This window comes from Sitophilus oryzae, unplaced genomic scaffold (assembly GCF_002938485.1).
Source record: "Sitophilus oryzae breed Bouriz unplaced genomic scaffold, Soryzae_2.0 scaffold_1000_pilon_pilon, whole genome shotgun sequence".
Taxonomy (NCBI): Eukaryota; Metazoa; Arthropoda; class Insecta; order Coleoptera; family Curculionidae; genus Sitophilus; species Sitophilus oryzae.
The window spans coordinates 1084004-1097629 of record NW_022145617.1 but is presented as its reverse complement, the minus strand read 5'-3'; the positions used below and the strand labels follow the sequence as shown (position 1 = coordinate 1097629).

The window sequence follows — 13626 nt, the reverse complement described above, 5'->3', positions numbered from 1 at the left end:
CCTATCAATAACAGCATCAACATTTATTTCAATATCTTTATGGATATTGATTAGAGTTAACCCACTAATCTGTACTGGCCAATAAGAACACTTGTGTGCTTTTAATTAGGTAGAACATATTATAAACGATAAATCAACATAATTAAAAGCATACAAAGTGTTCTTATGTCGGATTTTAATTTAAAAAAATCCTTTCATAGTCAATGACTATTTCAATTCTCGTATCTCGTCAAGCGTCAGGGGGGGGTACTGTCCCCCAGTACCCCCCCCCCCTTATCTACGCCCTTGTGTTTCTGTGGCCTCGGCTGAAAGATCATTTTCCAAATTAAAGCTTGTCAGAAATTGTTTAAGAAATACCTACTATGGGCGAAAAACGGTTATCAGCTTTGGCAATTATTTCAATAGAAAATGAACTTGCCCGTACAATAGAAAATGGTAATATTGTGTCAACTTTCGCCCATACTAAAGCAAGAAAAAAAAGAATTTTAACATGTTCATGTTCCTATTTACATTGTTTATTTTAATTTAGTTAGTTTTGTTGTTGTTTTTTGATTTGTTTTTATTTATTTTTTTTTATTTATTTGATATTTTATATGTTTTGGGTTACATATTCTCTGTGTTACAGTAATAAACAATACTATATAAAAATTAATTTGATAATGTTATTTCTAACCTAAAATATGAGTGCATATTATTCAGATTAGTATATAAGTATTGAAATATGTAGGTGTAATAGGGGGCCCGGTAAAATGTTTGCACACAGGCCCGTGAGTCTATTGTTACGCCACTGAAAACTAGATATAATAAACGTATAAATTATGTGACAAAAATTAGCTAGATGAAATCAAATGCTCAAAATGCTTCCTTTCCTGTTCACTGCATAAAATGATACTATTTTTAAAAGATCTTTTCATTTTAAAAGGCATATGTGGAGTTCTACTTCGAAAAGCAGCTACAATCATTTCCCTCAAGTTTTCGACAATAGTTAGTCGAGTATTGTAAACACTGTCTTAAACATATCCCCATAACAAATCCCAGACTAGATAAAATCAGGAACATTTAAATATTCTATTAATTAGTGAATGCACCAACTAATAGAATCTTATCAATTCTCTCTGATATAGGATAAGTTTCCATTTTAGGCAAATTTCTGAGAATTTTTTAGATATAATATAGAGAGTATTGCATTACAAAACACACAACTTTGATATTAACTGTCTATATTTTTAAAAAGTGCTCTGAATTAACGTACATATATGGTCTCAAAAGTTCATTTCAATACAAACTGTCGTTCTCGTATGAGAGGTGGCACCCTGTATAATCATTTGGTATTTTTAGCTTCTGCAAAACCCATACTGCCATCAGAAACAACTACATATCCAGGTACCACTACAGTACTAATTCAAGTGCCAAATAATACGTTGACTCCCACAGAAACGACTACCCTTCCTTGGTGTATTACCCCTAGTACTAAAACAGAACGCCCCAATATCACCACTACATCCGCTACAATATACTCAACAGAACTATCTACTTCTACCTTGCAAACAACGGAAATTGTTACATCTACTACTGTACCTGAAATTGTGATTAGTATTGAAAGTGTTGAAGGAACTACTTTGGAGGGAAGTACTGTTTCAGCTACGACTGAAAGTGAAGTAACTTCAAGAACATTCTTTACAGAAACAGGTAATTACATACAGGGTTCGGCAATTGTGCGTCGGGCATCTGTAGCACCTAAAACTAAAAAAAAAACGTTTTATTTTGTTTAGTGCAAACCTAAAGTATCTACTAGGATGTATTTCAGGAAAATAAAAGTGCAAATATTTTCAGGGGTGGTATATTTCGACCCCAAGAAAACGTCTATGAGGTTTTTTTCGCAAAAAAAAGATGTTGAAAATCGTGCACTTTCTTTTAAATTTCCTTGTATATTTTTCGAAAACTTTTTAGAACTGCCTGTTCACCGCAAATTCCCCTCTGATATTACCATAGAGAATATTACTATAATTACGGCTTTACTCTATGGTTACTAAAAGGGCGGTAAATACAGAAAAAATCCGATGGCTCTCAAAATTTTTTCAAAAAATAATCATTTTTTTTTATATTCTTTAACTTAAATAATTCGGTTATTTTGGACTTCTCTGAAAAATGGTAAAGAGAAAATATGTTTCTTTTATCGAGATCTACCAGCCCTGAAAATATTTGCACTTATTTAAGACTCACCCTGTATAATAATAATTAAGATATGAATAAATATATTTCGATAGCTTCAGAGATATTAATAAATAAATAAAAATATGTATATATTTCTTAGCCTTTCTTAAAAAAAATTATTAAAAATACAATTTATTATTATTATTTAATCTAATAAAGTTTATTTTACTTGTTGCTTTAAAGAAATATCCACAACTGCCGAAACTACAACTATACTGCCAATATCGCCCACTACTACAGAAGCTGAAGAACAAACTACATCTACCTATGTCACTGAACTTACAGAAACTACTAGTATAGCTACAGGAACTGAAGAAACTTTAACTTATTCTACAGAACATCCTGTATATTCTACCAGTGATATGTCTTCCTCTGAGTGGACTACCGTTCTATCAACTTCTACTGAACTGTTTGAAACAACAGCAACAAATATACCAGAGACATCAACTGAAATTAAATACACTACACTGCCTGACATAGATATAGAGTCATCTACAATAGCAGCTACGTCAGGTAATGTCAAAATGTTATATACTATATACTATCATACAGGGTGTAACCCTCGCAACATATATATTCTGCAGATAGAAATAAGTAAAAATTGTATTCATATAATTGTATTCATTGTAGTGTAATTCATTTCCAAAAATGCATCGTTTCGGAGACATGTACAGGGTGTAGAAGTTTCATTTTTATTTCAATTTTTTCCAAATTATTTCTGAACTAATGTCGATATATTCTTGAAAATGGTATCTGGGTGTTTTTTGAAGTGAGAAACTTGATTTCGATGTCAATATGACTCCTACTTGAAGGGGGCGTCACCTACATATTTTTTAACTGTTTTGAAAAGTAATAACTTTTTGTCCGTACCTGTAGTAAACTACTGAGTGAAAAAATATACATTTCCCGCATTTTTTTACGTAAAAATGGTATCTTGGTGAAAATTTACTACTACAATTCATACCAAATAAACTTTTAGTCACGTGATTAAGCTTGACCGACACAGCGTTGTCCACTTTTAGATATTTTCTTTTAATCAAAATATTTTAAGAATCAAAAATTAATTAATTATAAATATATAAACAGTTATTATTTCCAGCAACAAAACTCACCTCCTTAACAGCACTTAACAGACAGAAAGGGCTATTACTACCGCTTCCTCGTTCAACATATTCTATATAATAAAGATGCAATGAGTTTTTTACGGCTCTTAAGCTGTCTTGTACACTTCGCACTAAAAGAGATTCTAAAAAGAACAATGTTTGACTGCAAGTCTGCTAGTAAAAAATTTTAAACTTAAGCTATCACAACTAGTGATGGGAAAACCCGATTAATTTCAATAATCGAGTACTCCAGTATCAAGCGATTGCAATAACCGAGTGATCACTCGAGCGATATATCACTCGTATTTAAAAATACGGTTTTCACCCGCCTCATGTTGTAAGTACTCGTTAACGCCAAGCGTCAAAGAGTAAGTTGCGTGCGCAGGGCACATATTCTTTCGGTAAAGAACGGCAAGTAGTAAGCAGCGAACGATTCGCTTGATCGCTTGATTTAGTTTATTTCGAAGCATTGTCGATATAGGTCGTAAAATTTTGTCCGTCAAATACGCAACGGATAAATATACCGGGTGCGTCTCACCCCCTATAACTTTTTTATTTTTTCAGATGAAACAACGAGATTTGGTATGTTAGTATATGACATAAATTAGGATTGATTGACATATTCAATTGTCTTCGGTCACTTCCGGTTTCACCGGAAATGACTACAACTTATGATTTTTAAATGGCACCCTCGGTATTTTTTTACTTTATTCGGTAGAAAATGACACTCTGAATAGAATGACATATCACATGTCAACTTTTGACATTTTCGCATATGGTTTATTTGAAATTGTAACATGCAGTTCATAACGACAATTTGACTCGAAGTACCAAGTGTGTGGTATCAAATTATTCATAAAAATATTCTTTTTCGAAATATGCTAATGAACCACCCTCGTTCCATTTGAAAAAAATTGAGATATAATCAAAAATACGATTTGGGCATCTTTTAACCGGCAAGAACAAGACACTAAAGACATTAGACGATCAAATCTATTTTTCCAAGGTTCCTTGATTAAAAATTAGTGTTTTTAACACAGACTTGGCACTCTAGATTGAGATTTAAAATACAATTTGTTTTTGAGCGAATATGTCAAAAGTTGACATATGATACGTCATTCTATTTAGAATGTCATTTTCTATCGAATAAAGTAAAAAAATACCGAGGGTGAAATTTAAAAATCAAAAATTGTAGTCATTTCCGGTGAAACAGGAAGTGACAGAAAACAATTTAATACGTCAATCAATCCTAATTTATGTCATATACTAACATACCAAATCTCATTTTTTTTATCTAAAAAAATAAAAAAGTTATAGGAGTGAGCCACTTTTGAGACGCACCCGGTATATACGGCGTCGTATAAATTTGCTGCCTGCAATGTATGTAGAAAATTCGCTCGGCTTTTTATCGAGTATGTCACATTAAAATCGGATTTCAATTTATTTCATTCTAGGTTCGCTTGCCTTTGTCGCTCGTAACTCATCACTTGCATCGCTCGTTCATAATCGAGCGATGCCGGTTATTTCAATAATCGAGTACTCAAGCGAATTTTCGCTCGAGTTATCCCATCACTAATCACAACACAATTAATGAAAATCAAAAACTCGTAGTACAAAACTAAAGTGTTAAAACGAATGGCAATGTCAGAAAATAAATAAATGCGGCAACTTGACATTATCTACATTTCCAGTTAGTCAGCCCGGCGCCGAATACGTCCATGGTTGGCAACGATTACGTAACTAAAAGTTTAATTGGCATCGAATATATTTACATTTTAAGTAAAATGTGGTACCTATAGATAAGTATTATTAATATAATTCTAAATTAGCAGAAGCTGAGACCTCGTTTATGACTACAATAGAAAGCACATATACAGAATATAGTACTTCAAGTACAATCCCTTCCACAATTTCAACCTTCTTTACTGAGGAACCAAAAGGAGGTGTCGTCACAACTACAACCGAGTGTCAGTACCATTTTATCTGTCAAAAATAACACTTTACTAACATTTATATTTTTTACAGTAACCACACTATCAACACTGCCTGGAGTTAGTCCCACGAAAGTTTCAACAAGTGAAGGTACAACTGTAAATATTATTGATTGTACCCTACCTGATAAACGGTGCCAAAATGGGGGTACTTGCGTTTTTATTGATGAAGCTCATAAGGTAAGAAATATCGTGAGTTAGTAAGAAATTAAAGACATACAAATATTCAACAATATGTACAGTGCTGGCAAAAAAATGGTGGCAAAAACCGAGTTACGGGGTGTTTTTCAAAAATGTACATTTTTAACAAGTCGCTGTAACTTTTTTGCTATGGAAAATTTTGTATCGTTATGAAAACATTTCCAAAACAACTTTTAACGTAGAATTAAATGGTTTGGTTGTTGGTTAATTTTTTTAAATGAATAATTTAAGAGTTATCAACAGAAAATTTGATTTTTTATATGGGACACCCTATATATTTTTAATTCATTGAAAACAACTTAAAATGACCTTTCCAAAAATATAGCATACTTGATATTTTGCTCGATTCTCACTTTGAATAAGTAGACTTTGATAAAAGTTGATAAAAGATGCAGAATTGTATGACGATTTTAACAACAACACATTTAAACTATATCTAATAACAAAAATAATAAAATTGCAAACCAAGACATCAGATTTGGAAGTGTTCGAAATATCGACCGCCTTCTCTTATGCACGGGACCGTTTCTCATTTCTCGCGGAATTTATTACTCATTGGGAGTGAAAGAGACCTCTAAGTACTTCTAATTATCGTCTAAAGTACGGGCAATTTAAAAATAAGATCCTTTAGTCTTCCTCAAAGATAAAAATCCATAGGCGCTAAGTCCGGCGGCCTCGACGGCCAACGGCTGGGATCTTGGTTAGCTGTTAGCTCTATTCAATTATTCTCGAAATTGGCTGCAAAAATTTGCTGATAACTTCGACTTTCTGAGGCGGTGCCTTGGCTTGCTGGAAAAATATGTTTTCGAGTTCCATTAATTTTCGCAGATCATCATTAAGGGGTCCAAAGCCTACTAATTAAAAATGGCAAACTTTTAAAAATTCTGTATTTCGAAAGGGACTATAACAAAATATGAAGTGTGCTATATTTTTGGAAAGGTAATTTTAACTTCTTTTCAATTAATTAAAAATATACAGGGTGTTTCAAATAAAAAAATATTTTTTTTCTGTTGATAACTCTTAAACTATTAATTTAAAAAAATATACTTAAACTATTAAATTCTATGTAAAAAAGTGCTTTGAAAATGTTTTCATAAAAATGCACATTTTTGGAAAAGACCCCGTAACTCCGAAACGATAACAAATATAGAGGTGGGGTTTTTACCATCATATTTTTGATAAAAATTACGCTCCAGGCACCGCTAATAGTTTTTGTCTATCTCCTATAGAAAAAGGTATTTTCCTGTAAAAGTATCCAGTTAGGTCCCCCCTGTATATACATTTTTTAACAAATATGTTCCTTTTCAGTGCATGTGTCCCTTCGATGCTGAAGGCCCTTACTGTGAAATAAAGTTAGGAATAAAAAATGCAGCTTTTACAGGAAATAGTTATTTGTCGCATCTTTTACCGGAAGGAAGAAACGTTTCTATAGAATTCACTGCAAAAACTTTGTCCAGTACAGGCATTTTATTCTACACGACGTTGGACGAAACCTACATGGCCCTGTATATTGAAAACGGGTATCTAGTGTTCAAATTTTCGTGTGGGTACCAAACCATGTTGCTCAGCGAACTTAATGTTCCAGTTAACAATGGTTACAACATGAAAATCAAAGCTATGTGAGTAAATAATATTCTCACCTAAACTAATCATTTTTATACAAAGTTTTTGGCTTTGATTTCAACCTTTTTTAGTGATTCTCTGTTTTTTTTTATTTTACTAGTTTAACAGCCTCTACACTATGCGGAGAACTCTTCGAAGTAGGTCAAGGTCGCGTTTCGTCGCCCAACTTTGTCGCATTTCGGTTTATTTCCAGTTGGCTTGACCCACTTCGGTTTACCTCGACCTACTGTCAATTCTTAAAAGCGCCTGAAAACTACTCATGAGGAGGGCGTGGGATGATTTTTTTGGCGTTTCCTGTGGCCTCGTTCAATTTTGTTTCGTTTCGAGCTATTTCCAAAACGTGGCGGTATCTGTACCCGAGGCAAAGGACTTTTATTTCATAAATCTCAGTAAAATAAGTAAACCAAGATGTTTCTAAAATAGCTGTTGTTACGATGTTGTTTCGTTAATTACATCTCGTTTTATGTTGATATATATTCCACAAGATTAATGTTTGAACACGCGTTTAATAATATGTAGAGTAGATATTTAAGAACAAAACTTTTCACTCAATCTGCAAGAATATAATTACAATATGTTTATTATTTAATTTTATTATAATGAATTAGTATATAAAATTGTATATGTTATGTTTGTTTACGCGGCCTTAATTGATTAATATAACAGTATATTTTGGCACAATTTTTTAAATAGTTCACAACCGTAGGTTATAATCTATAAAAGGCGGACCGCCAGAACAGTTAGTCGCGGCGTATTGCCCTGCAGTTTTACGATTTTAAGTTTTGGAAATATTTTTTTTTACTATATTCTAATTAATAATGTACAATGATTAAAACTAAATATTTTTGAGTAACCTTAGAGGAATAGCCAATTTAATCTACCATCGGTAACTGTTTTCTAAATGTACTGTTTTTAATTTTTCCTATCAGTTTAATATAGTGGTATTATATTGCACTCCATTACAAATTAATGATATTTATTCATACTCCATGTTTATTTATATTTCTGAAGCCACCACAACGTTTGACCATGATTGTTTCGTGCTATTTCACAAAATTGTACGATAAATATAAGCCCGTATTATAAAAATTAGTTCCCACGTTTCCTGAAATAGATCGAGACGCATCGTGATTGGTTGTTTGTTTTTTATTGTTACCCCAGATTAACTAATGTTTTTAACACGGGCTAGTAGTGTACTACGGGCATAGTGTTTTATTTTGCTTTATTTTGACGGGCTTATATTTGAGTTTTGCGAAATTTACGAAATATTTCCAGAAATATTTCGTAAAACATTTCGTGAATAGCGTAGAGGCTGTTTTAGAGTGTTATTATTTTAAAGTATGGTCCACACGCAACGACTTATCGCACGATAACATTGCAGAGCAGATAAAACGTAGAGTGTGGTAGTGGTTCTATATTGTATCACCTTGTATAGACCCTTTGTTCGTTAACCAATTTTTTTATTTCAGTTTGGAGTTTTCCAAAAATCTAACCCACTGCGAGGCACTGATAAAAGTTAACGACACCCTGACAATGACAGGGGACCAGACAGCTATGATAAACAAACTTCTAACTCCTTCAGCTTGCCTCCATCTTGGAAATATACCAAACAGTTTGACATATGAGAACATTCCATCTGGAGGTTTCATTGGGTGTATGTCTGACTTAAAAGTACGTATATATAAATACAAACATAAATACAATATAAAACCTGTGATAAAACAGAAGATCCATTAATTCCGTAAGGCGTTTTTGAGAATTTTTTGACCACCTCCTACTATTTTATTGGGGAGATGTCATGTGATGGGTCTTGGCCCATTATTGGCTTGACCCCTCCCCCCTTGACAACCTCACGAAATTAATGGATGCCCCCCTAACATAATCATGACATAATTTTACTGAAAATCTAGTCAAAGTCGACTGGCTGTCTAATAAATGAGCTGTAATATTATGTTGTTGTTTTTTTTGATAATTTTTTGGAGTATAGTGATAATAATAATAACTTTTAAGGTTCACGGGAGGAACGTATACATATATAAAGACGCTGAAGATGGTTACGAAATATCCGAATGCTCTTCTTTAGCCTGTTTATCAAATCCCTGTAAAAACGGAGCATCCTGTATATCCTCAGGTGAAAAATGGAGATGTCGATGCAAGAACGGGTAAAATTATTACTATTTTTTTTTAATTAACTATAATAGTTCATATCAAATATACTTTTAGTCACGTGATTAAGTTTGACCGGCACAGCGTTGCCTACTTTTACATATTTTCTTTTAATGAAAATATTTTAAGAAACAAAAATAAATTAACTATAAATATATAAACAATTATTATTTACATCCACAAAACTCACCTTCTTAACAGCACTTAAGGGCACTTAAATATTCTAATAGAATTGCGATGAGTTTTTTACGGCTATTAAGCTACCTTGTACACTTCGCACTAAAAGAGGATCTAAAAAGAACAATGTTCGACTGCAACGTATGCATTTTAAACTTAAACTATTACTATACTATTTATTTAAACCAAAAACTCGTTATACAAAACTAAAGTGTCAAACTTTACGTGTCAAACAAACGTGTCAAACAGGAAGCATTTTAGGGCATATGTTCATAGGAACTTTTTGTTTTATTTTTATCTGTAATCACTCACCAAAGACACTATTTTTTGACACTAGATCTTCACTCATTAGACCGTTACACTATTTTTTGACACCCTGTGTATATTACGTTCAATGGGTAATTACGTTCAATAAGGGTAAAACGTGATATTACATTTATTTGTTTTAAATGCATTTTTATTTACTTAAAAAAGCGACATGATTATGTGACTAAACCTTTACATTTTTTTTTCATATTGATTTTAGGTTTTTAGGAAATATATGTGAATTATCAATATGCGATGATAATCCATGTTTATATGGTGGTACTTGTATTCCATTTTCTAGCAGTGGTTACTTGTGTCTGTGCCCATACGGCAAACACGGACACTTTTGCGAGAACGGTATGATAAACATCTTTCAGCTACGGCTACCATGACATACGTTTCTGTAAAGCATGTATAAATAAATACTATATAGCATACAACGGCACCATATTTTTTTAACACCTAGTTTTTTGCGACAAATAATAATTTTAATTGATTTTGAATATCAAGAGATGGAAATAAAGAAAATTTTGCATGTATGTGCATACCTACATTACTATGAAAGCATGAATGTACGTTTTAGCACTTAATATAGGTATAATCCAAATTATTCTAAGGGCAGTTGACAGACCCTCAGTTCTTTAGCACAGGCTGACTGTACAGGTCAGTTTGCGCAGTTTGTACTACTGACCGTACCACGCACAAGCAGTTTTACAGCACAGTTTTTACTACAGGGAACATCCTGGACTTTAGGTAGTATTTTTTTTGTTAATATTTCTTTACTTAAGCATCAAAAAGTGTGTTTGTTAGCTAAGTGGCTAAGTTGCTAGTTAAATAGAAAATAATTTCTCAATAAAATCTTATTCACTTCTTATCACTATAATCTTAGTCACAACAACTGGACAATTTTTAGCAAAAACGGTTTCACATACAGGGTGACAATTTGAAAACGAACAGTATTTAATATTGCCTCTACCGATGATAGTTAGTAGGCATTTGTTGTCGTGTTACTTTCAACCCCTTGACTCCTAAAATTTTAAATAGCAACCTCTATTTCTTTTACCATTTTTGTATTTCTTATAGAATTCTACATAAACTGCACTATTTTTTTGAGAATTTTATAAGGAACACGAAAATGGTAAAAGAAATAGGGGTTGCCATTTAAAATTTTAGGGGTAGGTGCCCTGGGGGTGAAAGGGTTGAAAGTAACACGACAACAAATGCCTCATTGTCCCCCTTGATATGTAAATTGACGTATTCCGCCGAATTTTCATACTATCATGGGTAGAGGTAATATTAAATACTGTTAATACTCGTTTTCAAATTGTCACACTGTATATTTGCTAGGATTTGCCAAGTTCTCCTACGACGTGCTTAAGTATTTCAGCTGTATTTCTGTCGTTCCCTGCTGCTTTTCCATTTTTCACGCTTGTTTTCCTTTAATTATTTTCACTTTTTATAGAAACATTAGAGTTTTAGAGTTTACACATAGGCGACTTAATATAATAATAATAATCAAAAAATATCCTAGATAGATAATATTTCGAGTTAAAGAAGTTCCAGATAAACAAGTTTTACTATGCTTTGGATAAATTTGAATTTATTTAAATTCCTTTTTTAGATTTGAAAATTACTGAACCTTACTTTTCATCCTCTGTGCGTGGGTTATCATCGTTCATAACATACCCTCTACCAGAAGGTGTATCTCAAAACATGGAAATCAGATTTAGAATTGTACCAACTACAATAGATCAGATTGCTTTGTTACTGTTTATGGGTCAAGAGGGCCAGCATGACGCTTTTTCTGACCATCTGGCAGTCAGTTTTGTTAAAGGATACATTATGCTGACTTGGAACATGGGATCTGGTATGTATAATATTATTTTTTAATTAAAAAATTAACGGGAATATATTGCAATTATACTCAAACTATTAAATTCTACGTTAAAAGGTGCTTAGGAAATGTTTTCATAAAAATACAAAATTTTCCATAGCAAAAAAGTTACAGCGAAACTTGCTTTACTTTACTTATTCATGTTCATAATTCAAATTCATTTATAATAGGCCCTAGAAGAATATTTACTTCTCAGCCCATTGAAAAGGGAGCTACTGACTATTTAATACAAGTTGGATACACTGGAAGAAGAGCCTGGTTATCAGTTGAAAATTTAGGAAACGTAACTGGAAGATCACCAGGAAATTCAGTTCAGTTAGACATAATTCCATTTTTGTATTTAGGTAAGACTTCACGAATAAAAAGATTAACGAAGGAGTAGATATAGATTGTAGGTTGTTGTTGTCTGTATAGGAGTCTCATACAGTCTCAGAGCTTTGACAAAAGCCATTATCTGAAACGGTTTTACAGAGGTTAGTTTTCCATCTACAATATCTGCCAATATCAGTCATTTTTTACCACTTAGGATTCCCGCATTGGTGCGTTCTATCAATGGTTACTATATCGTAGATATTTCCCTACTAGGATTACTAAAGATGTTATTATTGTTTGCTGTAAAAACCCCTTCTTTAAATTTACGCTTTTTCCAATGACCAGTGATGTGGACAATCCGAGTTTCCGACCACTTTATATCGTGCTGTTTTGACCAAACATGGTCCGCAATACCTGACTTCATTGTTTCATCTTTTTGAACATTTTTTTGTGCTCGCTAAGTCGTACATTTAGGAGGACGTTTAGTCTCCCAATATACGACTCACCGCATTCACAAGGTACCTGGTAGGTACAAGGTACCTCTTGTTTCAATGATTCCGGCCTTGTTTTTGTTAGGACGCTTCTTAGAGTCGATCCAGATTTGAAGACATATAGAATAGTCAAGAGAGAAAGAGAGAGCATCCTCCTCAGGTCGATGTACAGTCGAGTCAGTTTTATAATTTGATATACCTAATTTTGTTTAGAGACTTCTCAGAGTAAGCATTCTGAAGCAAATCTATTTTAATATTATTTAATTCAATATTTAGTGATGCTTGGTCACTGCATTATGGTGTTTGCTAAATGACACAAAGTTTTAACTCAATGACTAAAGAATCCAAGGACAAATAACACCCGAGAGCAAATTGTGACGATGCCTCAAACAGTGCCGTGGCACATATTTTTCTTAACCTAGCTGTTTGAAGCAATATTTATATTTTTTGATAATTGTTTTGACTACGCCTATGGTGTATCATCCTAATTAATTACGAAAAAAACGTATTAAAATGTTAACAAAAGGTACAAAACTAGTATCGACGTATAGCACATATCAAGTACATATAGATATTAATTGAAATTGAAGAATAATTATCGAATTCAATAAGAAAACGCTAAAAGGTTGGAGTGGACTGTTTATTTACCTATGAAACGTAACTCCTGGCTCTTTCTTATCGCTGCTGCTTTTACACTTGAAAGCTGAACAACTAATCACCATTATAATAAAATTTATACAAAGTTTACTACACACAAACTATTAAAAATCGCTAAAATTGTCGCTGGTGACCAAATGATGACTCATTGTTTGCCACCAAAACAAAAAGAAAAAAGGTCACAAATTCTGCTGCATCCCGTATAGGGGCGTTACATGTCCTTATATTCTTTAGTCATTGTTTTAACTATTCCTTTCTATTGGCGTAACTACAGGAGCGCCCTGGGGGTGCCCCCCCCCCTAGGTACTGCTGGGCACCCCCCAGAGAAATCCTGAATTATGACTCTTGGCTACGTATTCATTTTTATTTGCTTGTAATGCACTAAAAATTACGTTTTTTAGTTTTGTTTAGTTAATATTATTTTGTTGTGTTCAAAAAATGTGTTAATTTTTATTTTTTTAGAAAATTTGTAGGTATTTAAGTAATCTACG

The 13626-nt window shown here is 32.9% G+C and overlaps 1 protein-coding gene across 1 annotated transcript in view; it reads left to right on the top strand.

The window, feature by feature from the left end:
* LOC115877985 (protein eyes shut-like) overlaps positions 1–13626 on the top strand; it is a 45064-nt gene that overhangs the window by 15729 nt on the left and 15709 nt on the right. Inside the window, 11 exon segments of the mRNA XM_030894370.1 lie at positions 1339–1383; positions 1435–1689; positions 2398–2727; positions 5147–5284; positions 5343–5488; positions 6818–7128; positions 8602–8803; positions 9143–9294; positions 10002–10138; positions 11403–11648; positions 11846–12019. Of these exon segments, the coding sequence (XP_030750230.1) occupies positions 1339–1383; positions 1435–1689; positions 2398–2727; positions 5147–5284; positions 5343–5488; positions 6818–7128; positions 8602–8803; positions 9143–9294; positions 10002–10138; positions 11403–11648; positions 11846–12019 (2136 nt within the window).